Source organism: Odocoileus virginianus, chromosome 3 (assembly GCF_023699985.2).
Source record: "Odocoileus virginianus isolate 20LAN1187 ecotype Illinois chromosome 3, Ovbor_1.2, whole genome shotgun sequence".
NCBI lineage: Eukaryota > Metazoa > Chordata > Mammalia > Artiodactyla > Cervidae > Odocoileus > Odocoileus virginianus.
The window spans coordinates 62,203,782-62,230,093 of NC_069676.1; the positions used below are offsets into that span (position 1 = coordinate 62,203,782).

At 38.2% G+C, this 26,312-nt stretch overlaps 1 protein-coding gene across 2 annotated transcripts in view; it reads right to left on the bottom strand.

The window, feature by feature from the left end:
• Positions 1-26,312, bottom strand: part of GEMIN5 (gem nuclear organelle associated protein 5) — a 42,634-nt gene that overhangs the window by 13,652 nt on the left and 2,670 nt on the right. The window contains exons 4-21 of one of the 2 annotated variants that reach the window (XM_020905653.2): positions 23,790-23,941; positions 23,464-23,583; positions 23,209-23,341; positions 22,040-22,205; positions 20,962-21,174; positions 20,074-20,159; positions 14,432-14,514; positions 12,716-12,849; positions 11,375-11,448; positions 10,482-10,663; positions 8,405-8,544; positions 7,280-7,451; positions 4,845-5,072; positions 4,238-4,351; positions 3,732-3,854; positions 2,623-2,718; positions 2,067-2,204; positions 966-1,113 (exon numbers count right to left, since the gene is read on the bottom strand). In XM_020905653.2, the coding sequence (XP_020761312.2) occupies positions 966-1,113; positions 2,067-2,204; positions 2,623-2,718; positions 3,732-3,854; positions 4,238-4,351; positions 4,845-5,072; positions 7,280-7,451; positions 8,405-8,544; positions 10,482-10,663; positions 11,375-11,448; positions 12,716-12,849; positions 14,432-14,514; positions 20,074-20,159; positions 20,962-21,174; positions 22,040-22,205; positions 23,209-23,341; positions 23,464-23,583; positions 23,790-23,941 (2,502 nt within the window). Of the gene's footprint in view, positions 1-965; positions 1,114-2,066; positions 2,205-2,622; positions 2,722-3,731; positions 3,855-4,237; positions 4,352-4,844; positions 5,073-7,279; positions 7,452-8,404; positions 8,545-10,481; positions 10,664-11,374; positions 11,449-12,715; positions 12,850-14,431; positions 14,515-20,073; positions 20,160-20,961; positions 21,175-22,039; positions 22,206-23,208; positions 23,342-23,463; positions 23,584-23,789; positions 23,942-26,312 lie in introns of both variants that reach the window. The other variant, XM_020905647.2, reaches the window with a different exon arrangement.

Below are 26,312 nucleotides of genomic sequence, written 5' to 3' on the forward strand. Positions count from 1 at the left end.
CAACAGTGGAATGGATAGGAAGAAAGAAAGAAGTGTGACGCATGCAAGAACTGGTACAATATTATTGGAGGTAAACTGATAAATTAGAAATGCTCATCATAAATCCTAAAGTAACCATTAAGAAAATAAAGGATTATAGCTGAGAAGCCTGTATTGGAGATAAAAAAAGTTAGTCTGAAAGAAGGGAGGAAAAGAAAATAGCAAGATGGTAGATTTAAATCAATCACACCAATATTTACATTAAAACACTGCAATTAAAAGGCAGAGACTATCAGACTGGATAAAAAAACAAAACCCAGTTGTATGCTGTGTATAAGAAATATTTTGGGAACATCCCTGGTGGTCCAGTGGCTTAGACTCTGAGCTCCCAATGTAGGGGGCTGGGGTCCGATCCCTGGTCAGGGGACTAGATCCCACAGGCAGCAACTAAGACCTGGCACAGTCAAATAAATAAATAAAAATAAATACTACTAAAATGTTTCAAAGAAAACATACTTTGTTGCTTTTGTTTTCTGCACTTACATTGTATTGCAGTGAAAGAATATTCAGTTGAATAGCATCAGTCTCAGAGTGGTTACTGCTAGAGAAGGGATGAGGACAGAACTGGGGAAAGGCAATTCAGCCAAGTCTGGAATATTATACTTCTCCCTTCCCAGGTTAAAAAATTTCCTCTTTTAATAATTCATTAAGTTGTTCATTTGTATCATGCTGTTTTCTCTATTTGTGATACTTTGGAAAGAAATTTAAAAAAAGATCAGTGGCAAATATTGCTGAGAGTTAACATTTGTTAAGTATAGGTGGTGGATGTGTTGATGTTTGTTAAGCTAGTGAACATACTATTTTTATACATTTGAGATGTTTAATTACAGTAAAGGTTTTATGATGGTGGTCAGGAAACAGAATTGTTATATAGGTTAATTTCATATCACATCCAACTGTTAGTTCAACTGTTGGGTCATACAGACCTGTAGAAATGGTTTGACTTGAGCAGCTCCACAGCCTCATACACTTTGTGGATAGAAAGCAGGTGAGAGGCAGCCTTGACATGCTGGTCCTGGAAACACAGCTGTTTGGCAAAAGCTTCCACGGCCCACACCCACACATGGTAACCGGCTTTAGGAATAAAAAAGAAGATGCTTGTTGTCAGTCACTGCATTAAGCAGAAGATTTAGATAGTAATTAAGTTTCTGTTATGATCATTTGTTTCATCTATCTCTCCCCATCCCTATACTTTGAAATGTAAATTGTTTCTTTGATTATGTAGTACATAAAAAAATAGTACAACATTCAAATGTACAAGAGTATGGAAGGCAGACAGTGCTACCCTTGTTTGGGTGTATGCAGGCTGAGTGAAAAAGTGTGAGAGAAGCTTCTAGGGTGCTGATCATGTTATATTTCTTGATACAGGTGCTAGTTAACAAGGGTGTATTCAGTTAGTGAAATTCAGGTACACTCATGACCTGTGTACTTCTCTCCCTCTCTCTGGCCTACTTGAATAAAAAGCTAAAAAATGTGGCATGGCATAAAAAATTTCCTTGTTATCCTGGAGCCATCCTACCCAAACTTGTCCAAATTCCTTTCCCTAGAGACAACCATTATTACTGGTTTCTTTTGAAACCTTTGGCAACAGTCTATGAATATACAACCACACATGTATAAATGACGGAGTATTAAATATTATGTTGTGCATCTATACCTAGATTCTTCTCACTTACTAAACTTTGGAGCTCCATTCTATATCAGAATATACAGAGCTGACTCAGTTTTTTGTTATCTGAAGGAGTCTCTACTGTATAGATATACAAGATTTAACCAGTCTTACACTGATAGACATCGAGGTTCTTGTGATCTCTGCTGTTACAGATACTGCTGCAGTCATGGTGCATGTTATCTATCAGTTTGCATGTGTAGGTACAGTTAAATTTCTACAGTTAGAACTGCTGAGTCAAAGGGTATGTGGATTTTAAACTTAATCATTATACTTGGCCAAACTGTCTTTCAAGACAATGTCTATCTTTAGTGGATGTAGCCTAGCGAGGCTAGAGCTTTTGTGGTAAAGAACATACCCACTGGTGCCATAGCCACGAGATTGTCTGTCAGCTCCCCTCTTTCTGCTGCAGTCTGCAGAACACCTTTTAGATCTCCTTTCCAAAGCATGAGCTGGTGAAATAACTCAGGGTGGCCATTTTCCAAGTGACCTTTTCCTGTTTGGAGGAGAAAGAATATTTGGAAGATGTTTCAGAAACACCTGTCTGTATTGTCTTCTAGAAAAAGAAAGGCAGGATGAAAGAGAGGAATAAATTTCTGGAATATGTAGTCACTGGCTGATGGGTAAGTCACTTCCCAGAGTGTTCGTAATGGGGCCTGAAGCCCACTCAGGCTTCTGTCCACCCGCCCACTTTGACTTGCACTCATTCACTCAGAATGAACACTGAAGTTTAGGGTCCTATGACAGATGTGAGCAAGGGGTGTCTGAACTTGCAAACAGAATTCAAAGCCTGGCTAGCTGACATGTAAAACTAGTTATTACCATGCTGCAAGATGACAGCCATAAAAGCAGTACATACAGAGGGTCAGGAAGCATAAAGACGGACAGGATGGCGCTGGCTGGGCTTGCCTCACCTTCAACCTCAACCATTCTGTACAGGGTCGCCCTGTCTGTGAAGAGCCCCAGGTGAAATCTTTCCTCAAGATCAGCAGACACATCCTCGTTTGGCTCTGCTGATTCAAAAAGACAAAAGTGCAGATGAAAGTGATTCAGTGCATTACTGTTTTCTGTTCAGTTAATTCTGACTGTGTGTCTGTAATGCCCATTTCAGGTTCTGAGACAAAGAGTCCTGGGCTCTTCTGTACCCTAACAGAGACCCCTGCTGACAGCAAAATATGAAAATACTTCAGGCTGTTTAGCCTCAGTCTTGGCAAAATCCAGTAGGAGAGTTTAGTTTGAAGTTTGCTCAAAGAAAGATTTGGGGGTGGGGAGGAAGAAGGAATGTTAAAAAGCCAACCCCAAATTCAGTGTATTTAAATACAGTAAAAGAAAAAAGACAAAAAAACTAAAAAGCAAAGTCTGTAATGTAAACTAGGATCTTCCACAGAGGGATTCAATATAGATTGTTTTTGAAAAAGGCAACTCAATGATAATAGAGTGGCCTCAGGGGAGAAATGGAAGAGTGGGGTGAGGGATGGAAGGGAGATTTATTTTCTCTTTATACTGTTTGAATTTCATTTTATCATGTGCATCCCTTTTCAACACATAAAATTCAAAATTAAAAAGAAAAAAAGTTGCTGAAATGTCAGAATAACACACATTAGTGAGGGCTTTGAAAAGTTAAAACCAAAAAACCTATAAACAAAAACTTCCATCAAAAATTTTTAAAGGAACTACCATATTGAGGGTATATTTCCAATAAACAAATGATGTCTTTTTCTATGTGTACATGCTGTATACTGGGGAAAAACAGTTGATGGAACTGACTGACACTGAGATATTTACGCCGTTATACCAATTCCAACACACAGATGGCTGGCAACAACCTGACAACAGAAAAGCAGAGCATTATGTCTCCAAGGCACTGCGGAGTGTTGATAGTGGTCAGGGTGCAGAGCCGCAGCAGGCATGATGCAGAAACAATTTTGGACATCTGTTGACTCATCCATTCAACCTCCAAAAAAGCACTTATGTGCCAGTTCCCAGAAGACTACGGATGGGCTAGGGAAGTGTATTTCTATACCTTTGGAGTGTTTGGCGGTGGCTAATACCAAACAGTCCTGATGAAGCTCCTCTTTGGATCTGTGGTCCAGACTTGTACTCAGTGGAAGCATGGAACGAGCTTTTCGCTTCTTGATTAAGGCTTCTGAAATGTAATACAAGTACAGACCATCTGAAGAAGAACTGATTACAAACCCCAAACTGAATGCATGTCCACTGTGTATGCAACCTACTGGAGGAATACTGCTGAGCAGAGAACGTTCCCACCCTGAGAAGGAAGCTTTCAAATTAAATTATTAGTAGCTGGGGGTAGTCTTTACAACACACACAGTGTCCCTGTGAAAGCTCTGAACCAACATCAACAACTGCAAAATGACGGTTTTTCCAAGTACTAAAAAAATGACCCCAAATCAAAACACAAATATTTAAAACCTAAAACAAAACCAAAAACCATACTCTGTTGAGTTTTCATTTGCATGTAATATCTGAGGATGCTTTAACAAATTATTTTAATTATTAGATACCAACCTGGCTTCTCTTTAGGTACCTCCTTTTTCAGTAAAGTGACTTTGTTATTAATGGTGCTTTTTGACTTTTCAAAACCTAAGGCTGCTGGAGTGCAAATAATTGGTTCTTTGGAAACTACATCATGGGGAAAAAGAAAAAAGTTTGGATGAGAACAATGTAGAATCTAGTTCTTTTTAAAAATTAAGAGCTATCCCAGTCTTTACAGTGTGATTTTATCTATTACCCCAAATATACGATGAAATATTTCAGACAGGAAGCATGGGTAGTCAGTCTCCCTTTCCCCACCTCTCAAACTGCCTTCCGGCAATCTGTAGATTTATCACCTAGAACTCTGACTCACTGATCTAAGGAAAATTATAAAGATTCTAGCCACCACAACTCTAAAAACTTACCCTTATGTGTAAGGTTCTATGTATATTCTGCCCCAGCTTCACTTTGTCCCACAGTCTTACCCTGCCCAGGTTGATAAGTTTTCTCTAGAGAACTTTACTATTTCCATCCCAATCATCCATTAGATTCCCTTAACACTTCAAAGGTAGACCTGACTTAGTTTCCTGGTCAGGACTATTCAGTGCTAGACAGTGAAACATGAGATTGGGCTACATACCTGCCAAGGTGACTCCACAGGGTGGCTCTGGCTCACGGACTTCCTCCTCAGTCTCCTGGTCTGACACGCCGTTCTCAATGGGGCCCAGGCTCTCCTTTACACTCTCTTCTTCATTCCCATCACATAATTCTTGCCTTACAGGCACTCTCAAGGTGGGCTTTTTCTTCTTTTTGGGCTTTGGCTTTGGTTGAGAGAGCCGCTTTTTCTCTAATTCAATACTTTTCTTGCCTATAGAAATCACAGTTCAGAAAAGGACAGATTAAAGTATATATTTGGGTTAAAAGCACTCTAGGAGATAAACTCCAAAACCTTATTGCTCTTCTTTTTGATAACATTCTTACCTTTTCTCCCTGTTCCCAATGAAGTCTTAGTTATATTATCAAAATGTTAACCAAACCAAACCCTTTTCAGATTTCATTAAATCATAAAGACGATGCCCATTTACCCCTGAAAACTTTAGTGTATATCCTACAAACAAGGATATTCTCTTATGTCATCACAGCACAACCATTAATATCAGGAAATGAACACTGATAGATTATTCATATCTACTCCCACTTCATTCAAGTTCTACCAGTTAAACCAGAAGTGTCCTTTATAGCAAAAGGAAATCACTCCAGGATTACATGTTGCACTAGCTTGTTACATCTCTAGTTTCCTTCAGCCTAGAAGAGGCTCAGATTTTATTTTGACTTTCATGACTAGAAACTCATGAAGATCACAGGATATTTTATTTTGTCTGATTTCCCTCAAATTGGGTCTGCCTTATGTTTTGCATGATTAGTTTAGGCCATGTACTTTCAGCTGCCATACAAAGCAGTGAGGCTGTGTTTATCCTGGTGCAGCCTGTGAGGTAGCACATAATTTCTGTTTGTCTCATTGTTTGTGGTTCACTTTGATTACTTGGTGTGCTTCCCTTGTAGCTTAGCTGGTAAAGAATCTGCCTGCAATGCAGGAGACCCAGGTTTGACCCCTGGGTCGGGAAGATCCCCTGGAGAAGGAAATGGCAATCCACTCCAGTATCCTTGTCTGGAAAACCTCATGGACACAGGAGCCTGGTGGGCTGCAGTCCACGGGGTCGCAAAGAGTTGGGCACGACTGAGCGACTAATACTTACTTACTTGAATAAGGAGGGCGGTACCTTGCAGGTTTGTCCTCACCAGTTTTACTAAAAACTGTTACTGTGATAGTGGCCAAATGGCAATGTTCGGTTCCATCATTTAGTCTACACTTACTAGGTGGCCTTCTGCTGAAAAGAACTTTTGCTTATCTCTTATTTTTTTAGACCGTTCATTTATGTTTGTCAGTATGGACTTAAGAATTCCTATTTAATGTTTTAATCCTTTACTATTAACTTATTTACTTTTTTAGTTTGAAAACTTTTATCTTTTGATTTCAAGTCATCTTACTGAGATATAATTTAACACAAGAAAATATACCAGATTTTTTTTTTTATACTAGATTTTTTAACGAGTTTAGACAGACATATAGTCAGGTAACCCACCACCACAAATAAACTGTTGCCATCATTTCAAAATGTCCCCTCATGCCTCTTTGTGGTAGATTCCCCTCCTCCCTGAGCCCCAGGCAGTCACTGATTTGCTATCACTGTAGTTTTTTCTGTTTTAGAAATTCATATGATTTACAACTACATTGCATACTCTATATTAGTACTGTACAGTGTTAAGTCTTTTGTGCCGGGCTTACTTTGCTAGGCATAATCTTTTGAGATTTACCCATTCTGTTGTATTTATAAGTAGTTACTTGCTTTTTACTGCTGAATAGTTCCACTATAGGATATATACCACAGTTTATTTACCAGCTGATATTTGTGTTGTTTCTGGTTTGTGGCAATTATAGATTAAGCTATAAGGATTCTTTTATAAGTCTTTATGTGGCTGTATCATTTCCTTTCTTGAGTATATTTCTAGTTGTTTATATACCCTGTCCAGTTTTCTAGCTATTTCTGGTGGGGGGAAAATCTGGTTTCAGTTAGTCTCTTATAGTCAGAAGTGAAATTCGCCTGTTAACTATTTTCAAGTTCACATTGTCCCACATTTGGGTAGCCAGCCCCTTCAAGCTGGTTTCTCTGTCCTTTTGATGACCTCAGTTATAACTTTGTGGCAAATGATGCTGCAGACTTATATTTTTTCTGTTCTAACCTGGAACTAGCCATTTTTCCAAGAAGCCCTGATAGGTTCCTTTTAAGAGAATGATATTTAGACAACAAGATCTGGGTGCTAGGTATATTTGTTACTATTCAGGTGTTGTCTGCAGATCCCCTTGGGGCTACTATCCTTGCTCAGGCTTCCAATCCCACCATACTGCTCATTGCCCTGCATGAATGTCCTCCTCGAATGACTGACCAACTCAACTTACTGAGGAAAGGAGAAAGGGAATGAGCCAAGCCTTCTGGGCTCCAGGTTCCGACTGACCTTGAGGAGGTCGGGAGTGTTCCTGCATGGAAGTGAGCCATTTGTACACACAGAAATCATCTGCCCCTGAGTAGATGCCATCTGGATCCAACGGGGACCATGCAACGCAAAGCAGTCGGCCTCGATGTCCTCGGAAGTTGCATAGAGGCTCTTCCTGGAGAGTATCCCACACCTAAAACCAAAAGTCACACAAGAGAATAGATAATTTCTGGTTATTCTATTGTTTGAGGAGGGGGTTGGCATACATTTTTGACAAGAATTAAAAAAAAAATCTGTGTTCTCTTATTTCCTCTTGTAGTTTGTACTGGCAGTTTCAGAAAGTGCTGTTTCCTAAAGGAGGTTTCTGTGTTCCGGGGTACAGAGGCATTCCCACAGGGATGATTTTCAGTAAGCTTTTAATACTGCCCTATGGACTTCACTGTCCTGAACCAGTTCTGCATGTTAGTTTTGGGCTGGGGATTCTGATACCTTGAAGAGAATTCTAATTCAGAGTCCTCATCTACATGTGTGACGCAAGGCTTCGAGTTTCTCACAGGTGATCTTCTGTCTCAGGGCAAATGATCAGTTTCCTTGCTCTTTCCTGAATGACTCCAGCCTCCATTTCAAAGGGCGGCCAGTCATGGTTCTTAGCTCTGTGCAGACAGCTCATTTACCACTCAGTACTGAGACAGACATCCATCACTGATGGTGGATCCCCAGTTCCTAAGGTCTGTTCTGGTTCTGATACCCAAAACTCACTTCACAGCTCTGGCTTGGCATCTCATCTTTATTTTTGAGAATGTGAAGGTGTGAGCTACCGAGTTATTATTATAAGTATTTTTTTCATGATTTATAGTCATCATTCTGTGATAGAACAGAATGGAGGAGTACTTTTCACATCAACTTTAGTCTGTCATACTGACAGTAGGTCAAAGGGAAATCTTTAAAAACATCAGAGTTTAGCTAGTTCCTATCAATATTCTCTTTCACTTAAGTTACAAAAAAACCCAAACTTACCCTGCCAAGGGCCCAGATATGTTTAATAAGATGCCCTCTAGAGCTCAGAAAAATCGCAGGTGAGAAGAAGAAAGAGTTTCATTTAGAGTACATAGTGAAGAACCCACAGAATCAAGGATGCAATAGTACCTGAGCTGTACCGTCATAGGAAGCGGATACCAGCCTTCCATCATGATGTGGGCTCCATGCCAGACTGGTGATCTTGGCTGTGTGCCCTGACAGGGTCCGGTAGGGCTCTGTAATAGTCACTGGAGATTCAGGATTGCTCTCTAAAAGACAGGGGATGATGTCACTGATAGCAATAACAACAACAGAAAGACATAAAGGAGGGTTTTAATTAACATAGCAAGAGTCAAGATTTTACCACATGCTTTCTACATGATTTTCATTGGGCAACACTGTTTAGTGGTTAAGAGTGTAGGTACATCCACAGTACCTGGCACATGGGCTTACTGTAACAAGTGTTAGCTATCATTCTTTCTTTCTAAAAGCCTTCAAAATGAAAACAATGCCTTTAGGATGTAATACCAAGATGGATGTATTATTATGTATAGTTAAAAATGTGTGAACTGAATCTAGTCATAAGAATATATGAGACCAAACTGAGGACACATCTAACAAAATAACCAGCTTGTATTAAAAAAAAAAAAATCAAGATGAAAAAACAAAAAAGGCTGAGAGACATAAAGGACAATATTGGATCAACTGACAACACTAGAATAAGCATGGTAGATCAAACTATTATATTAAATTAACTGAATAATGGAATTGTGGTTATATAAGGGAATATCATTATTCTTACAAAATACACACATATTAAGGAATATGGTGGCATGACATGTGCAACACAAACATTTTGGAAAATACATACACCACAGCACAAAGCAAATATGACAAAAGGTTATAAGTTGTTGAATCTGTGAAAAGGTATATGGTCATCCTTCATACTATTTTTGCAACTTTCCTGTAAGTGTGAATTATTTAAATATAAGAAGATAAAAATAAAATGAAGGTTTTCCTGGTCATTTTTCCCTTTTTCTATTATTCAGTAGATAAATAAAAAACAAACCAGGATGATAGTATTTCCGTAGACTAAGATCTGCACTGCTTTTAAGAATTAAGTTAATGTGCTTCAGTAAGTGATGCTGGAAAAACTGGACAGCTTCCTGTGAAAGAATGAGATTAAAACATTTTCTCACACCATATAAAAGAATAAAAAAATCCATGGCTAATTCATTTCAATGTATAACAAAAACTACTGTAATGATGTAAAGTAATTAGCCTAGAAAAAAAAAAAAACAAACAAAAAAACTCACGATGGATTAAAGACCTAAATGTAAAACTGGAAACCTTAGAACTCTTAGAAAGGAACTCTTTGACATAAATGATAGCAGTATTTTTTTGGATTTGTCTCTTCAGGCAAAAGAAACAAAAGCATATTAAAAAACAAAAATTATAGCTCTTGGCAACGAAGATGGGTTATGTGTTTGTTTTTTCTTCATATTAAGAAAAGAAAGTAATTATACTTCTTTCACATTAAAAAAAGGCTCTTCTGACCACTTACTGTTTCTTCTAGGTGCTGAGGAAGTTCAGAGAAGTTTAAGATTTGTTAAGGAATAAGTTGTATGAAAACATGAAAAAGATCAACCTGCTACATAGGGACTAGCATTACCAGAACACGTGCAGATGCTGCAGTTAGACAGTGTGGGACTGAATCTGGGCTCTATCAGATATGAGCTGTGGGATGCATGGAAGTGAGCTAACCCCTCTGAGCCTCAATTAGGAAAACGAAGATAACAAAACCTACCTTCCAGGATTGTAACAATTAGACGCAGTCATGCATGTGGATGGGATGTGTGTTGTACGTGTCAAATACTCAAACACTGAAGGAAGGGGATATAAATTGGCACCATGTTTTGGAGAGTGACTTGGCAATAACTATACTTTAGAAAATTTGCAGAAAACAGCAACGTCTATTAATGAGGGATGGGAATAGGGGAGGTACTTCACTTTGTAAGTTAATATGTATTGTCATGTTTGAAATCTTTGTTGTGTTTTAAATAAGGTGAATACATTACTTTTGAAAGCAGAAACATATTAAGAGTAGTGTTTAATACCAAAAAGAAACGAAAATGGTACAAAAATTGGAACAAAAAGTAGATGAACACATATACTACCCCCCAGTATGGAAAGAAACCAAAGTTACCTATGACAGCCTGCAGGTTGTGCACATAAATGACTGCATTGTTGGACCCAGAGGCCATCAGATAGCTCAGCTCTGGCTGGCTGCCATGCTCATGATGCCAGCTAATGGTATTCACAAGCTTATGATGCTGCTGGATGGTGCAGATCAGTTTCAAGTTAGGAACCTTGAATATTTCTATTGATCTGGAATAAGAAACACATCAAGATAAGAAAGGATGCTCAAATTACAGTTCAGTGCAAGCAGATATCGCCCTCACTCCATCAGTCAAAGAAAGGTGAAATGGAATAGGATAACCCTATCTAAACTGCAGAGGTTACTCTCTTACAAAAAATCAGGTACAAAAGGCAGTTCTTTCAACAGCTTTAATAAATCTCAACAACCTCTGGAAAGTTGTATTTATCATGCTCTAAAAATAATAAATGGTACCAGGGAAAAACTAAAAGAATTAAACCAATGGCTGAAATAGTAACCATATTACTATGATCAGCATTGGAAAGGGCAAAACAAAACAAAACACCCTAAAAAATCAAAACAAAACAAAACATTGGAAAGGATATAGTAAGACCTAAAAAGCATTTCTGTGTTGTTGTTTTTTTTTGCTTTAAAGAATGAACGGAGATTTAGGGAACATAATTCTGGAGATGAGCATTCTTTGAAGCATACTACAGCCAAAACAGAGTAGGCAAACATTCTCTTTGAGCTATAAATATTTAACTTATTTTGCAGTTCTCAATAATGCAGAGAGTGCCTTAGTTATTTAAGGATATCAGGGATAAGTCAGAATATCAAATACAGCTAGGCTTTCCCAACTAACATTACAGATGGCACTAGCTTGTGATCAAATATATGTGCAATTACAAAGTTTTTTTTTTTTCACAGAAACAAACACATACCCATCTTCATTGCCAAGAGCCATGATTTTGCCATCTGCTTTCCAGCTGATCTCTGTGTGTACAGGCAATTTGTACTAGAAAAGCAAAACAAACCAATCTCGACTAAAAACACTGTTCTTGCCACACAGCTTACAAATCAATGATGACAGTGTGAGAGAAAAAAAAAAACAACAAACCCTTGTTTAAAAATATTCTAATTACAACAGCCATTCTTATAAATAATCTACATAATTTGCCAAAGAGTTACTAAGAGCTAGTATTCTAAATATGATTTCCTAACTGGGACAAAAGACAGGCCAGTGAATACTAAATGTTTGCAGTGTCTAACCTTGTGAAATGAACTTAATTAAAATGATTTTTATTCCACAGTAAGACATGAAACATGTCCACTGGCTTCGATAACATGCGGGCTGTCATCTCCTTAACAGAAGTCATATACTCCACCCTTCTTCTCTTCCCCTCTCTTCTGTTTCTTTTCCAGAGTTGTTTTTTTCTCTTCTTCTGTTTTTATTAGAGAACAGTTCCTTTGTTCCCCAAGGCTGCCTGGGCCCTCTTCTTTTCTTACTTGTCTCTCCACAGACCACCTCATACATGCCCACAGCTTCTTTAGCTACCACTCATGTAAAGGGACTCTAAATTTCCATTTCCAGCCCAAATTCCTTATATGAATTTCTGATCTATATTATTTAAGTCTTACAAAACTAAAAGCTTGTTAGGAACAGGAATTTTGCCTCTTTTATTCATTGTTGAATATTCAGATATCATTTAAAACATGAAGGAATATAGCCAATAAAAATAGTTCAATTTATGATTACATATTATTTTTAAAACAAAAATAGCCATACAAAAATAATGAACAATAGTAAAACATGCTCATTTGAAAGAGTAAGGAAAACTCAACATTTATGGTTTCACTTAAAAAGACAGTTCTGGCATACAGATATATTGATATAATGGTAAAGAAAATTACTAAACATGAAAATCTGGGTGAAGGATATAAGGAAATTGTTTGCATTATTTTTGCAGCTATTGTATAAATCTATAATTATTTCACTAAAAAACCAAAATGATAATTCTGTTTTGAGCAAAATACCTCATAGTTGTACTTGGATACCATATTATAAAGTAATTTTTACAAATACCTCCCTCTGGAGAAAGTGGCAGGTGTGAAAAGGATGCTTTATATTCAAGATCTGAAAGTTTATAATAAATAGCCATTGCAACTGAGAGAAGCCTGAAATCTGACAGCATAATGGATACCTCACATAATGGCATTTATCATGCAAGATCAGAAGATAAAACAGAGAGATCATGAGAAGACTTCAAATCACAAGAACTTACTTTGATTGAATTGGTGTCCCTGATGAGTTTGTTGATGTCAAAGGCCTCTCCACTAAGCTTCCAAGGGTTGTGCTGTAAGACAATCCCTTCTCCTCCACAACTGTATAAAGTGAGGGAAGGTCTGTCTCCTTCTCCTACGTGGAATAAGAAAAGAAAGCTTATCAGTTTTGTACTTCACCAGCTTAACTGTTTGTTGCTGTAATATGACCATATTATACTATGAGATATTTTAAAAGAATTACATTAATAGCCTGGAATAAAGTCAGGGTATGCATCTGAACACAGTGAGGAGAAGTAAAAAAGAAGTAAAAAAGTTTTATTAATTCCTATAATACAATACAGTTTGCTTTAAACATTCTTCTGTCACTCAAAATAGTATGGATGCCAAAGCTGGAATAAGAAGACATGTTCTCAAAGTTTTGGGGAATTTATCTTCTCTTATAGAAATAAGTACTGTCTGGCATTTGAACATATGAAGCTGCAGGACTTCCTGGAGAATGCAATGGCACCCCACTCCAGTACTCTTGCCTGGAAAATCCCATGGATGGAGGAGCCTGTAGGCTGCCGTCCATGGGGTCGCTAAGAGTCGGACACAACTGAGCAACTTCACTTTCACTTTTCACTTTCATGCACTGGAGAAGGAAATGGCAACCCACTCCAGTGTTCTTGCCTGGAGAATCCTAGGGACGGCGGAGCCTGGTGGGCTGCCGTCTATGGGGTCGCACAGAGTCGGGCACGACTGAATCAACTTAGCAGCAGCAGCAGCAGCACCAGGACTTCCTATGACTAATGTAAGAAGCTATTCTCAGTGCAATGATTTCTTTGGTGTTATAGTAACTGTCCTGTTTATTTTAGGAAGTAAACAGTAGTTCTGATGGGTTTTTGAAGGACAAGTTTTATTTTCACTACTGTAGAACTGTTTGGCACAAATCAAGGATCAGCATTTGCTAAATGAATGAATGAACTACAACTACAATGCTGCTTGAGTTTTGATGATTTACACTGCAGTTATGCAGACATACAGATTTTCCACTGTAGATGCTGAAGAAAAGACTACTAAAGATTTTGCTGAACATATTCAATTTAATTCAGCAAGACCTACCTGTAGGAATAAGAAAGGCAAGCCTGAGGGGCTAGAAAAGGGTCAGAATATATTCACAGGCAACAAGAGATCATTTGAGAAATTCTAACTCTGCTTTAACTGTAGGTTGAAACAGATGATCATTGACATTATAATTCTTTAAAAATTTTTTAAAAATAAACTGTTTAGTTTTTTGGCCACACTGAGTGGCTTGTGGGATCTTAGTTACCCGGCCAGGGACTGAACCTGGGCACTTGGCAGTGAGAGCATGGCATCTGCACCACTGGACTGCCAAGGAATTCCCAACATTATAATTCTGATAAAATTAAAAGGCGATAGCAAATTTTAGAGAAAATTATTAGATTAGGTATCAGGACCTAGCATGAGATAACTATATTCACAATAAAAAAATTCAGCTCAGAGAGACCAAATACTTTAATTTGGAGAGGCTTATTCTAGGTGAATGGTTTCTAACTGATCACCAGTTACAACTGCCCTCAAGGACCCCAGGGACACAGCAGCCTGCATAAGGAGTTACTGCAAGAATGTTTATGACTTTTTCCAGGTTGAATATCCTAGGGTTAAGTTGAAAGAGAATACTCTTCTGTTTTTTAGAGAATGATTCAGATACTTACCGAGTGCCACGGCGGGTACTGGTGGTCCCCAGGCTAACGAGTACACAGTCTTCTTGTGATACGTGCTGGAAATCTGTGGAGGTCTGGGGGAAAGGGAAATTATAAACAGAAAGATTTAAAAAGGTACAGTGGAAAACAGACCATCTTTTTTTAAAAAGTTGCCTGTTACAAACTTCAGTTCAGTCGCTCAGTTGTGTCCGACTCTTTGAGACCCCATGAATCGCAGCACGCCAGGCCTCCCTGTCCATCACCAACTCCCGGAGTTTACTCAAACTCATGTCCATCAAGTCAGTGATGCCGTCCAGCCATCTCATCCTCTGTTGTCCCCTTCTCCTGCCCCTGATCCCTCCCAGCATCAGGGTCTTTTCCAATGAGTCAGCTCTTTGCATGAGGTGGCCAAAGTATTGGGAGTTTCAGCTTCAGCATCAGTCCTTCCAATGAACACCCAGGACTGATCTCCTTTAGGATGGATTGGTTGGATCTCCTTGTAGTCGAAGGGGCTCTCAAGAGTCTTCTCCAACACCACAGTTCAAAAGCATCAATTCTTCAGCACTCAGCTTTCTTCACAGTCCAACTGTCACATCCATACATGACCAGTGGAAAAACCATAACCTTGACTAGACAGACCTTTGTTGGCAAAGTAATGTCTCTGCTTTTTAATATGCTGTCTAGGTTGGTCATAACTTTCCTTCTAAGGAGTAAGCATCTTTTAATTTCATGGCTGCAGTCACCATCTGTAGTGATTTTGGAGCCCCCCAAAATAAAGTCTGACACTGTTTCCACTGTCTCCCCATCTATTTCCCATGAAGTGATGGGACCAGATGCCATGATCTTAGTTTTCTGAATGCTTTGCTTTAAACCAGCTTTTTCACTCTTCTCTTTCACTTTCATCAAGAGGTGTTTTAGTTCCTCTTCAATTTCTGCCATAAGGGTGGTGTCATCTGCATATCTGAGGTTATTGATATTTCTCCTGGCAATCTTGATTCCAGTTTGTGCTTCTTCCAGACCAGCGTTTATCATGATGTCTCTGCATATAAGTTAAATAAGCAGGGTGACAATATACAGCCTTGACATACTCCTTTTCCTATTTGGAACCAGTCTGTTCTTCCAAGTCTAGTTCTAACTGTTGCTTCCTGACCTGCCTATAGGTTTCTCAAGAGGCAGGTCAGGTGGTCTGGTATTCCCATCTCATTCAGAATTTTCCACAGTTTATTGTGATCCACTCATTCAAAGGCTTTGGCATAATCAATAAAGCAGAAATAGATGTTTTCCTGGAACTCTCTTGCTTTTTCAATGATCCAGCGGATGTTGGCAATTTGATCTCTGGTTCCTCTGCCTTTTCTAAAACCAGCTTGAACATCTGCAAGTTCACGGTTCACGTATTACAAACTTGGTTGCTGATATTAAAGAAAAATAACAGTACCCTTCTCCAAATAGCTGATTATAAAGAAGCAATCATTTAATTAATATACCATGTAATAATAGCAACTAAAAAATAAGTCCCGAACACACTTTACCTGGAAAATAGTTATTAATATCCCTTAACTGGCCAGTTTGGGGTCATTTTCCCCATCCCTGAGTTTCTCACTTCACTTAAACGTCAAATATTCTAATATTATTGTAGTTATATACAAAAGTAAAGGCTATCACAACTCGAGAAAAACAGGACAAGACAGAAAATGCAAACTGTTCAGCCCAGAAATAAGGTTATTACTAAGCATATATTATCATCATGCAAATATATCCACCTTATATTCAAGTAAAAGTCTAGAATCATTTTTGGCCTACCCTGTCATTAACATCACATTCTCAAACTAAGGCTTAATTTATTTATTTTTGGCTGTTCTAAGCTGCTTGCAGGATCCTGGACCAAGGATTGAACCTGTGCCTCCTGCAGTAGCAGTGTGCAGTCCTAACCACTGGACAGCCAGGGACTTCCCAAGATTTCAGAGTAGATCGGCTTTTAAGTTTTTTTCCTCTGGATTAGTATTTTTATTCTTCACAAACACTCATTTCTTCCATCCTTTCTACACTACAATATTGTAAAGTAATTAGCCTCCTTTCTACATAATAATGGTTTTTATTTAAAAATTTTTTAAAATGTTTTACAATTTTTAAAGATTATTTTCCATTTAGTTATTACAAAATGCTGGATATACTCCCCATGTTATACAATACACTCTTGAGCCTTACACCCAATAGTTTATACCTTTCCCTCCTCTATCTCTATAATCCACCCCTCCCCCCACTGGTAACCACTAGTTTGTTCTATGTATCTGTGAGTCTGCTTCTTCTTTGTTACATTCAGTAGTTGCTTGTATTTTTTAGATTCCATATATAAGTGATATCTATAGTATTTGTCTTTTTCTGTCTGACTTATTTCACTTAGCATAATGTCCTTTACATCCATCCATGTTGCTGCAAATGGTGACATTTCACTGTTTTTTGTGGCTGAGTAGCATATACACACATACTGTATGTATATAGTATATACATACACACACACACACACACACACACACACACATCTTTTTTATCCTTTCATCTCTGGATGGACATTTAGGTTACTCCCATACCTTGGCCATGGTAAATGATGCTGCTTTGAAGACTGGGGTGCATGTATCTTTTAGAATTAGTGTTTTTGTTTTTTTTTGGATATATCTCGAGGAGTGAAATTGCTGGGTCATGTGGTGGTTCTTTTTGAGCTTTTGGTTTTTATTTATTTTTTAAAAAAGAAACCCTGCTTTTTAGGATATTTTTGAAGGTTGTGGTTGATTAATGATATGTGATGTGTCCAGACAGGGTAGTGCAGTTATTACCTTTAACATATACTATACTCTTTGTGTGATTTTAGAATTCCAGTATCTGTGACTGAATGAACTGCTGACTTCTTTATTTCCATGTATCTGACACATTTATCATGATCAGTCTAGACAATAAACCAAATTTTCATTGGGTAAAGGAAATAGAATAAACATTTCTGGTTAGATACCTAACAATATATCTACAGTAACGTCCTTCCTCCTACTATATACCTTTGCTGCTATCAGTTTGAATATTCAGCTTATAATAACCAAAAGATAGTAATTTATAGAATAAGTAATTTTGTACCGACACAAAGCTATTTAAATTGATATATAATTTTATTTTATTAAGTACTTCTTTGAAATAGTGTAGCCTTTAAAAAAAAAGATTAAAAATGGAGAAAAACAGTTAACTGTGTAAGTTACACATAGCGTCTTCCCTGGTGGTTCAGCGGTAAAGAATCTGCCTGCCAATGCAGGAGGTGTAGGTTTGATCCCTGGCTTGGGAAGATCCCCTGGAGAAGGGAATGGCCACCCACTCAGTATTCTTGCTTGGGAAATCCCAAGAGGAGCCTGGTGGGCTACAGTCCACAGGGTTGCAAAAAGTCAGATGTGACTTAGTGATTAAACAGTAAACAACAAGTTATACACAAGTACCCAAAGAATTGGCACATGAAAAGGTCAGTTCTACAGTATAATGAATGATTCTCACTTAGGTGCAAATGACCTAGAACAGGAGTAGGCAAACTTTTTCTGTAAAGGGCCAAGTAGTCAGTGCTTCAAACTTTGTGAGTCAAGCAGTTTTTTTGTCACAATCCATCCACTTTGCTGTGTAGCACGCAAGCAGCCTCAGATAAGATGTAATGAAATGAGTGTGGCAGGGCTCTAATAAAACTCTACTTATGGACAGAGAAACTTGAATTTTACTTACTTTTCACACTTTGTGAAATATTCTTGATTCTTTTTCATTGATTTTTAAAAGATATAACTATTCTTAACTCATGGGCTTCTCTGGTAGCTCAGACGATAAAAGAATCCGCCTGCAATGCAGGAGACCTGGGTTTGATCCCTAGGTTGGGAAGATCCCTTGGAGGAGGAAATGGCAACCCACTCCAGTATTCTTGCCTGGGAAATCCCATGGTCAGAGGAGCCTGGCAGACTACAGTTCATGGGATCGCAAAGAGTTGGACACGACTGAGCGACTAAGCACTTTCCTAGCTCATGGGCCACAGTACACTAATCCCTGGCCTAGAACAGTGCTGTCCAATAACGTAGCCCTTAGCCAGATATGGCCCTTGAGCACTGGCAATGTGGCACATGTGACTAGGAACTTAATTTTATTTAATTTTAATTACTTTAAGCATAAGTAGCCACACGTGGCCAGTGGCTACCAAACTGAACAGTGCAGATCTGGAATCTAATTAAGAACTCAGAATAGCTGTGTCCAACAGATTTATACTGTGAGCCATAAATACAAGCCCCGTCTGCAACTTAAAGCCTTCTACTAGCCATGTTAACAGAAGTATCAGAAACAAGTGAAATTCAATTTTAGGAATTAGCTCAGTATATAAAAAGTATTACCTTTTAAAATATAATTAAAATAAATAATTATTGAGGCATCTTACATTCTTTTCTTTTTTGAACTCTCAGGTGTGTTCTACACTCAGCACACTTCAGTAGCCACCTGTGACTAAAGATATAGTGCTGTTCTAGAAAGTTTACAGGCAATACAGGGAAGACAAGGAATATAGGAAATACAGGAAAGAGTGAAATGAGTTACAAGTCACCAGAAAGAATTAACTAGACAAGTCCAAAATGTAGAATATGCTAGAAAACAACTTATCTGGAATCTTCAAGTTGAAAAGGCAATGTTTTGGAAAGAAGTGGGGGACTATTCTATAATAAGAGACTAAAGAGACATAAAAAAATACAATATGTGATCCCCGATTGAAAAAAGGTTTGAAAAAAAATTGCTAGAAAAACATTTTTGGCTCAACTAAGGAAATTTGTATGCACACAGGATATTACATCATATTATAGATTACTGCTAATTTTTGTTAAGTGTACCAAAAGTATGGCAAAATGTTAACAAATGGTAACTCAAGATGGAACATACAGAGATGTTCTTTATTCTAAGCTTTTAACATTCTTGAAAGTGAAAATGTTAGTCGCTCAGTTGTGTCTGACTCTTTGTGACCCCATGGACTGCAGCCCGCCAGGCTCCTCTGTCCATGGAATTCTACACTCAACAATACTGGAGTGGTAGCCATTTCCTTCTCCAGGGGATCTTCCCAACCAGGGATCAAACCCGGGTCTCCCACATTGTAGGCAGATTCTTTATGGTCTGTGCCACCAGGGAAGTCCATATAAATGTCAGTCGCTCAGTTGTGTTTGACCCTTTGCGACACTTTAGACTAGCCCACCATGCTTCTCTGTCCACGGAATTCTCCAGGAAAGAATACTATAGTGGGTAGCCATTCTGTTCTCCAGGGGATCTTCTCAATTCAGGGATCAAACCTGGGTCTCCTGCATTGTAAGCAGATTGTTTACCATCTGAGCCACCAAGGAAGCCCCTATGTATAATTTAACATTCTTGGATGCCTGAAAACTTTAGTAAAAAAAAACTTCAGTGGTGTTCACAGGTCAGACGGGCTAAACCATCACTATCACCTGAAAAAATGTTTTAAAAATAAAATTCTAAGCCCCAGTCGCAGAGTCAGAATCTTAAAAGATGCTTCCCAGTCTTACTATGATAAATAAACATCTGGGTCTATGAACTCAAAGTGAACTCACTAACATTTTGGTCAATGGGCTAAATAAGGATCATCTATTTCTCACTTGTTGGAGTAGGTATCGTACAATCCCACTTTTCCATCGTCAGTTCCAAAAGCTAAGCAGCCTTCCTTGGTCGGGTGCCAGCACAGCTACAAGGAAATATGAAGAGAGGGGCACTGTTAAGGGACTCATTAGGTTATACTTCAGCGTTCAACTGGAAAAATTTCTTGCTCTTGGTGTCTTCTAATTTTAAAAGTAACAAATTCTCATTATTTAAAAGAGAAATAGTATTAAAAATAAAGTCACCTATAATTTCACCATCCAAAACACCCCACTGCCAGTTCTGTATCTTTCTAGAAATTTTTTGTGAGTAAACTTTATATATAGTTGAAAAGCAAAAATAGGATCAAATGTTTAAATGATGTGCGTGACACACTGCTGGGTAGGGAGTAAAAGATTCCAGAACAATTTAGAAAATATGATTCTATTATTAATTAACAAAGCTTGGAAAGATACATCAACAGTGCTTTGGATTATGGAAGCGGGAGAATGGAGTCAAGGGTGGAAAAGAAAACATTTTGCTTTCTACACTTCTGTACTGTGGGTTTTTTAAAATCACAAACATTATTATTCCCCATGTGGTTATATTATAATTTAATGTACCTCCTATGAACACATGCACATCCAGGTTATTTTAAATTTCTTACTATTAGAAAACAGGGTGACTTAAATAAAAATGTAATTTTACAAACAAAGCCAAATTTCTGAATTAGAAGGTAATGTGTTTGGTTAGGGAGGATCCCTGTGCTTTCCCTGTTTCAAATTGCATCAAAAATACTCTTGAAGAAGTGTGAATTCCCGGTAGAGTTCATTTGTGTGGACAGGTATTCTCTAAGAGAGAGTTAGTTATTTGCAAACAGTGCGTGGCAAGCTCAGAGAAAGCATCCTTACCGCTGTAACCTTGGACTTGACACCTTGCCAAAAAATTTTCATATCATAGTTGTTCTTTATGGACAGTGTATTCCATACGCGGATCATGCCGTCCCCGACGCCTATCGCCAAGCGGCCTGTGTCCACAGGAGAGAAAGCCAGACTGTAGGCAAACCCACCGAGGGAAGGCAGGGTCCAGCAGCACTCCAGAGTGGCCATGTCCCAACATTTTACCTGAAAAGATCAAGGGTTAGGGTCTTTATGAAGATCAGAGAAACAGGAAAAACAATCAACATTTCAGACAGAATGGGCTCAATGAGTGCAGCAGGAGAATGTAACTTAACTATTCCAGTAGGAATTAGAAAAAAAAAAAGCAGTAAATTACAGGGCTCAAAGGGATCTTGGAATACATTTATTCCCTAAGATGCCAAGTGAAATGAAGGCACACAGTACACTAGAACTCAGGCTTCCTATTTCCGAGTCCAGTGGCCTTTCCACAATATTACAGCATTGATAATCTCATTTGGTAAACTAAAAAAAAATAAAATAAAATAAAGAAAGAAAAAAGATGACGATTGTCCCAGGACAGTGGAAGAATCAGTTTATCTCAAAAAGCAAAATATATTACCATAGCCACTGGAAGAAGAGTGCTAAGTTTTAATCTTCACTTGACTTCACAGTGACTTGGGAGAAAACAAACTCTATCAAACAAGCTTTGCTTATTGCAAAACACTAAGGTTACTTAGATAAAGCCAATTCTGTCTTACAGAGACTGACAAGAGCAGATGATTCTGCTACCTAAACTATAGATAAGGATATTTTAAAGCTAAACCATGATGACCTCTCACATCCTTCCATGCACACATCTCTTCCTTATTGTATCTGTTTTAACAAAAAGACATCTTGGTTGTTCCTCCCCTTCTCCTTACTTCTCTACTGCTAATGTATTTAATGCCAAACAGAAACAGTAACTTTGAAATTGGAACCTGGGGGTAAGGTGAGGTGTGAGAACTGATGATAGCTTAAAGAAGTCCTCTAATCCTATCCAAGTCATAAATCACCACTATACAGTGTTGAATGCAAAATAAGCTGTTCTTACATCTCTGTCCATTGATATGGAAAGCAGCAGCTGTTTGTCATCTTCAGTTTCCAGAGGACATAAATTAAACACAATCCTTGAATGATTTTGCCCTTCTGATGAACCACTAAGGAGGGTATATTTCCGTCTCCAAGACTGAGTGAGATCCCACAGCAGCAGTTCACCTCTGTGAAGAAAAAACAAGTAGCAGTTCTCTTTCATGAGCAATCTGAAAACAAGTGGTTTTGGGCCAGAGTATGGGCCCTCAGCTGCAAAATACTTTCTGTTCATTGTTCTTTTAAGGAGAGACAAATTACATATTCTAAGACAGATGCAAAAACAAAAGAAACTATTGCCTATGGCGAGGAGAACCAAGCAGAGAAGGCAGAGGTGGAAAGGGAGCTCTGGAGTTTGCTGGTGGTCCAGTGGTTAGGACACAGTGCTTTCACTGCAGTTGCCTGATTTGGTCAGGCAAGCTACGTGGTGTGGCTAAAATTTTTTAAATGGAGCTTTATTATATCCTTTCATCGTTTTTGAACCATGCAAATGTACTAGACTACCTTCAGAACAGATTTTCCTAACAGCTTTAATTATAAAATGCCACCATAATTTGTATAACCACAAAGGCTTTAATTTAAGACATATGTCTGCTCTGGAGCAGTGAGGGGAGTAGCATTATGAATAACACTTTGGGAGGTTCCTATATGCTTTACCTGTATTACCTCATTTAAAAGCAGGGACATTGTTAAATTCACTTGTCATCTCAAGCAACTAGAAATAGGTGCTCAATAAATTTTGCTTAACGAATGGTCATAATCATCCTAAGAGAAAAGAAACACTATAACCGCCCCTTTATATTCATGTGAAGTCACTGAAGCTCAGAAAAGTGAAGGATCTTGCTTATGATCAGCTGATAAGTAACTGACTGATTCTGAAATCTGCTTGACTTCAGAGTCCATGCTTAACAAGCAGGCTGTATTTATTTGATCTTTTCATAACTCTTATTAGACAGCACTGGTATTAATTCCATGACTTTTCCATTACAAATGGCCCATCATAACATAAACCTTAGCCATTGCTGTCTCCATCTTCTGTGTCTAGAAAGAGAAGCCTAGGAATTCCTGAGACTAGAGAGGAAAACAAAATGTGTCAGAGAGCATGACACTCCCCACCCCCCAAAAAAAACTTACCCAAAACAGCTGGATACCAGCTGAGTTGGCTGATCCTTGGGCCAATGGAGTGTCAACCAAAGGCGCTCTTTAACAGTTGGGTCTACAGCCCCTCCTCTTCTTTTAAGAAAGGGCAGTTTCAAAGTCATCACCCCTGCAGATTAAAAGAAGTTCCATGGACAGTCAAGACACACACTAAGGATAACAAGACAGTAAAAAAGCTTTTACTAGATTGACAGAGGTTATATCACAAAGAAAATGTCGAATTAGTCTTACCTCGGCCTCTAGAGCAGCTCCAGATCCGAATGGTCTGGTCTTTGCTCCCAGTGGCTAAGTAGCAGCCTTTTGTTACTGCAGTTTGTGCTATAACTTTCCCATTGGGAATTTCAGGTTCTTCTATGATAGAGATGGTAATTTTGTTTTTAATTTGCATTAAAAATGCACTCATTAAATAAAAAACGAGTCTGCAAGGGTTCCTGTAACTATCATTTTCATAGATTTGATCTGTAAAATCTAGTTTTAAATGTAGTTCAAACGACACTATTCTACCCACTTGGTTCTCTGGGTCTAAAGAGTACTGAAACCTCTTAAATCATCTCTACCTGAATTTTCCTCTTGATTTATGGATAAACAGTCTTCACCCGACAGGGGACACCAGGCTATGGAATGGATCTCATCATCATGTCCTCGAAGCCTGTGCATAACTTCTCCTTTCTTGCTGATGTCAATTATAACCACTATGCCATTCTTGTAGCTAAAAAACAAGGTCAGAAATACTGCTGAAAAATACAGACAGTCTTTCTAGGAAACATTTTGGCTTAGGAGTTATTGTTTATTTCTAAAAGTTAAGTGCATGGGCCGGGGGTGGGGATCGGAGGAGGAAAGAGAGCAAGGAATAATTTTGTTTTGTCCTTTTTCCAAAGTATACTTATTTCATATTTTGATCAAATGATCAAATTCCTGGTACTATGGTATACTATACATGTTGCCCAGCATGAAGGCTGACAGCACAGCATGCTCGTGCTCAAGGGAAACGTTAAAGAAAAACAGTCCTGAAAGGGGCCAGCAATCCCCCTAATTGGAAATGAATTTGTCCTAATACACTAAAAATATCTTTTTACTTTTACAAGTAATCTTACTTTTCTAACAAAAGCTGCAGAATTCTAACCTGTAGATCTGAGTATTTCAAGACTGTCATTTTTTTTTTCAGAAGAAATTGAGAAATTCTAATAGTTTTTTTTCTTTAAATGATGAAGTATTTCAGACCCAATAAAGAAATATCTACTCTCTAGCTTAAGAGAAGAAAAAAAAACTTTGCAGTACAGTTGAAATCCTCTGTATATCTCATCCCAATCAAATTTCTCCCCCTCTCTTCCACAGAGGTAAACTGCTATTCCTGAATCTTGTGTTGTATCAGTTCTAGACTTTCTTTGTATATATTCCTAAATGAGATACAAAATTACTTTGTGCATTTAAAAGCTTCATATAAATGGTAACATGTCTATTTTTCTGTAGCTTGTTTTTTCCACTCATTCTTTTTGTGAGTCATCCATGTTGACACATGTAACTGTAGTCCCTGATCAGTCATTTATACTATTATATAGTACTCCACTGTATGAATATACTTCAAGTTTAGTTACTCATTTTCCTTTTGAAAGGCTCTCACTTTTTTTTTACTATTATAAACATAAAATGCTATTAATAATCTTATTATTATAAGATTATACATATATAGTAAACTTAATAATCTTATCACACACTTAAGACAGTTTCAGGTTTGATGCCTAGTAACAGAACTGCCAGAATGTTAGTCACATTTTTGCTTTACTAGAAAGTGCAAAATTGCTCTCCAAAGTGGGCATACCTGTTTACATTTCCTATACATTAGATAATCCTACAGCTTTCTCTTTTTATTAAAAAAATTTTTTCCCAATTACAACTTTATTATTATTACAAAAAAATCATAGAATGTATCAAATCTTTGAAGATACAGACTTTGAAAACCATTAAGTTATATAACCTAACAGACATGTGATCAAGCTATTTTGCAATTTCAATCAAGACTTCAGGGACTAATCACTGTTTTGAAGAACATTTAAAAACAAATCATTCTGATTCAATCCTGTTTGACTGTTTCAAAGACTCACCTCTTCCTGTGAATTTCTGCTCATCTGTCAAGGTCAGTTTGATTTACCATTCTCTGACCCCTGCCTACCACCCTTTCTGCTCCATCTCTTGTACCCTTACCACAATGCTCCCATTTCATGGAGACCTCTGATCACAGACCCCTTCCATTTTCAGTGTTACTCACCCACACCTGTCTTCCTGTTCATGCCCGAATGATGGATTCATTATAATCAGTCCTTAAATAAAATCCTCATCTCCTTTGTTCCCCCTTTTCTCAGGGTATTTACTCTACAAAACCCCAAACCTGGCTGACAATCAGTTTGAGTAGTTTGCTTAAAATTCATGATTATGATCCTCGGCTTGGCACTCAACCAGGAACAGGGGACCTGCAGTTTCCCTCAGAAAGTTCATTTTCCTTTTCTCTGAGAAGACTCTGTTCATACCTTCTTCCTGCATCCAGCTCCTGCCCCACTCTGAACTTGACTTGTGCCTCACAAAAAATCAGAAGTCATCAGAATGAAACACCCTTCTCTTCCAAGCAGATCTGTGAAGCTACTTAACACTTATTTTCACATTCTCAGCTGTTCCTTTTACTTGTGATCTGGAGCCAATTCCCTCTTGACTTATTATCACTCCTGTATTCATCACTGTTCACCCCTGCAATAGACTCCCCTTCTTCTGCCTCATTTACATCAGCATAGAAACACGCCTTTGTTACCTTCCATTTAATGCTCCCTTGACCCCCATATACCTCCTCTGGCTTCATGTCTACATGTACATTGTTGCAACAGACTTTGTGGAAAAGTCTCCATGTGTATCTACCCCACCTCCAAGTCTCTTGAATTCTCTCCTGTTGGACTTTCTCCTCTTAAGATTCTTGTGCCTATGTCTCATCTCTAAACTAGACAGAATGGACATCTTTGAGAGAGAAGTAAATGGAGCAGTAAGGGAGAGGGGACCGCCTACTGAGGCAGCTCACGTGAAGACACCTTGATGAT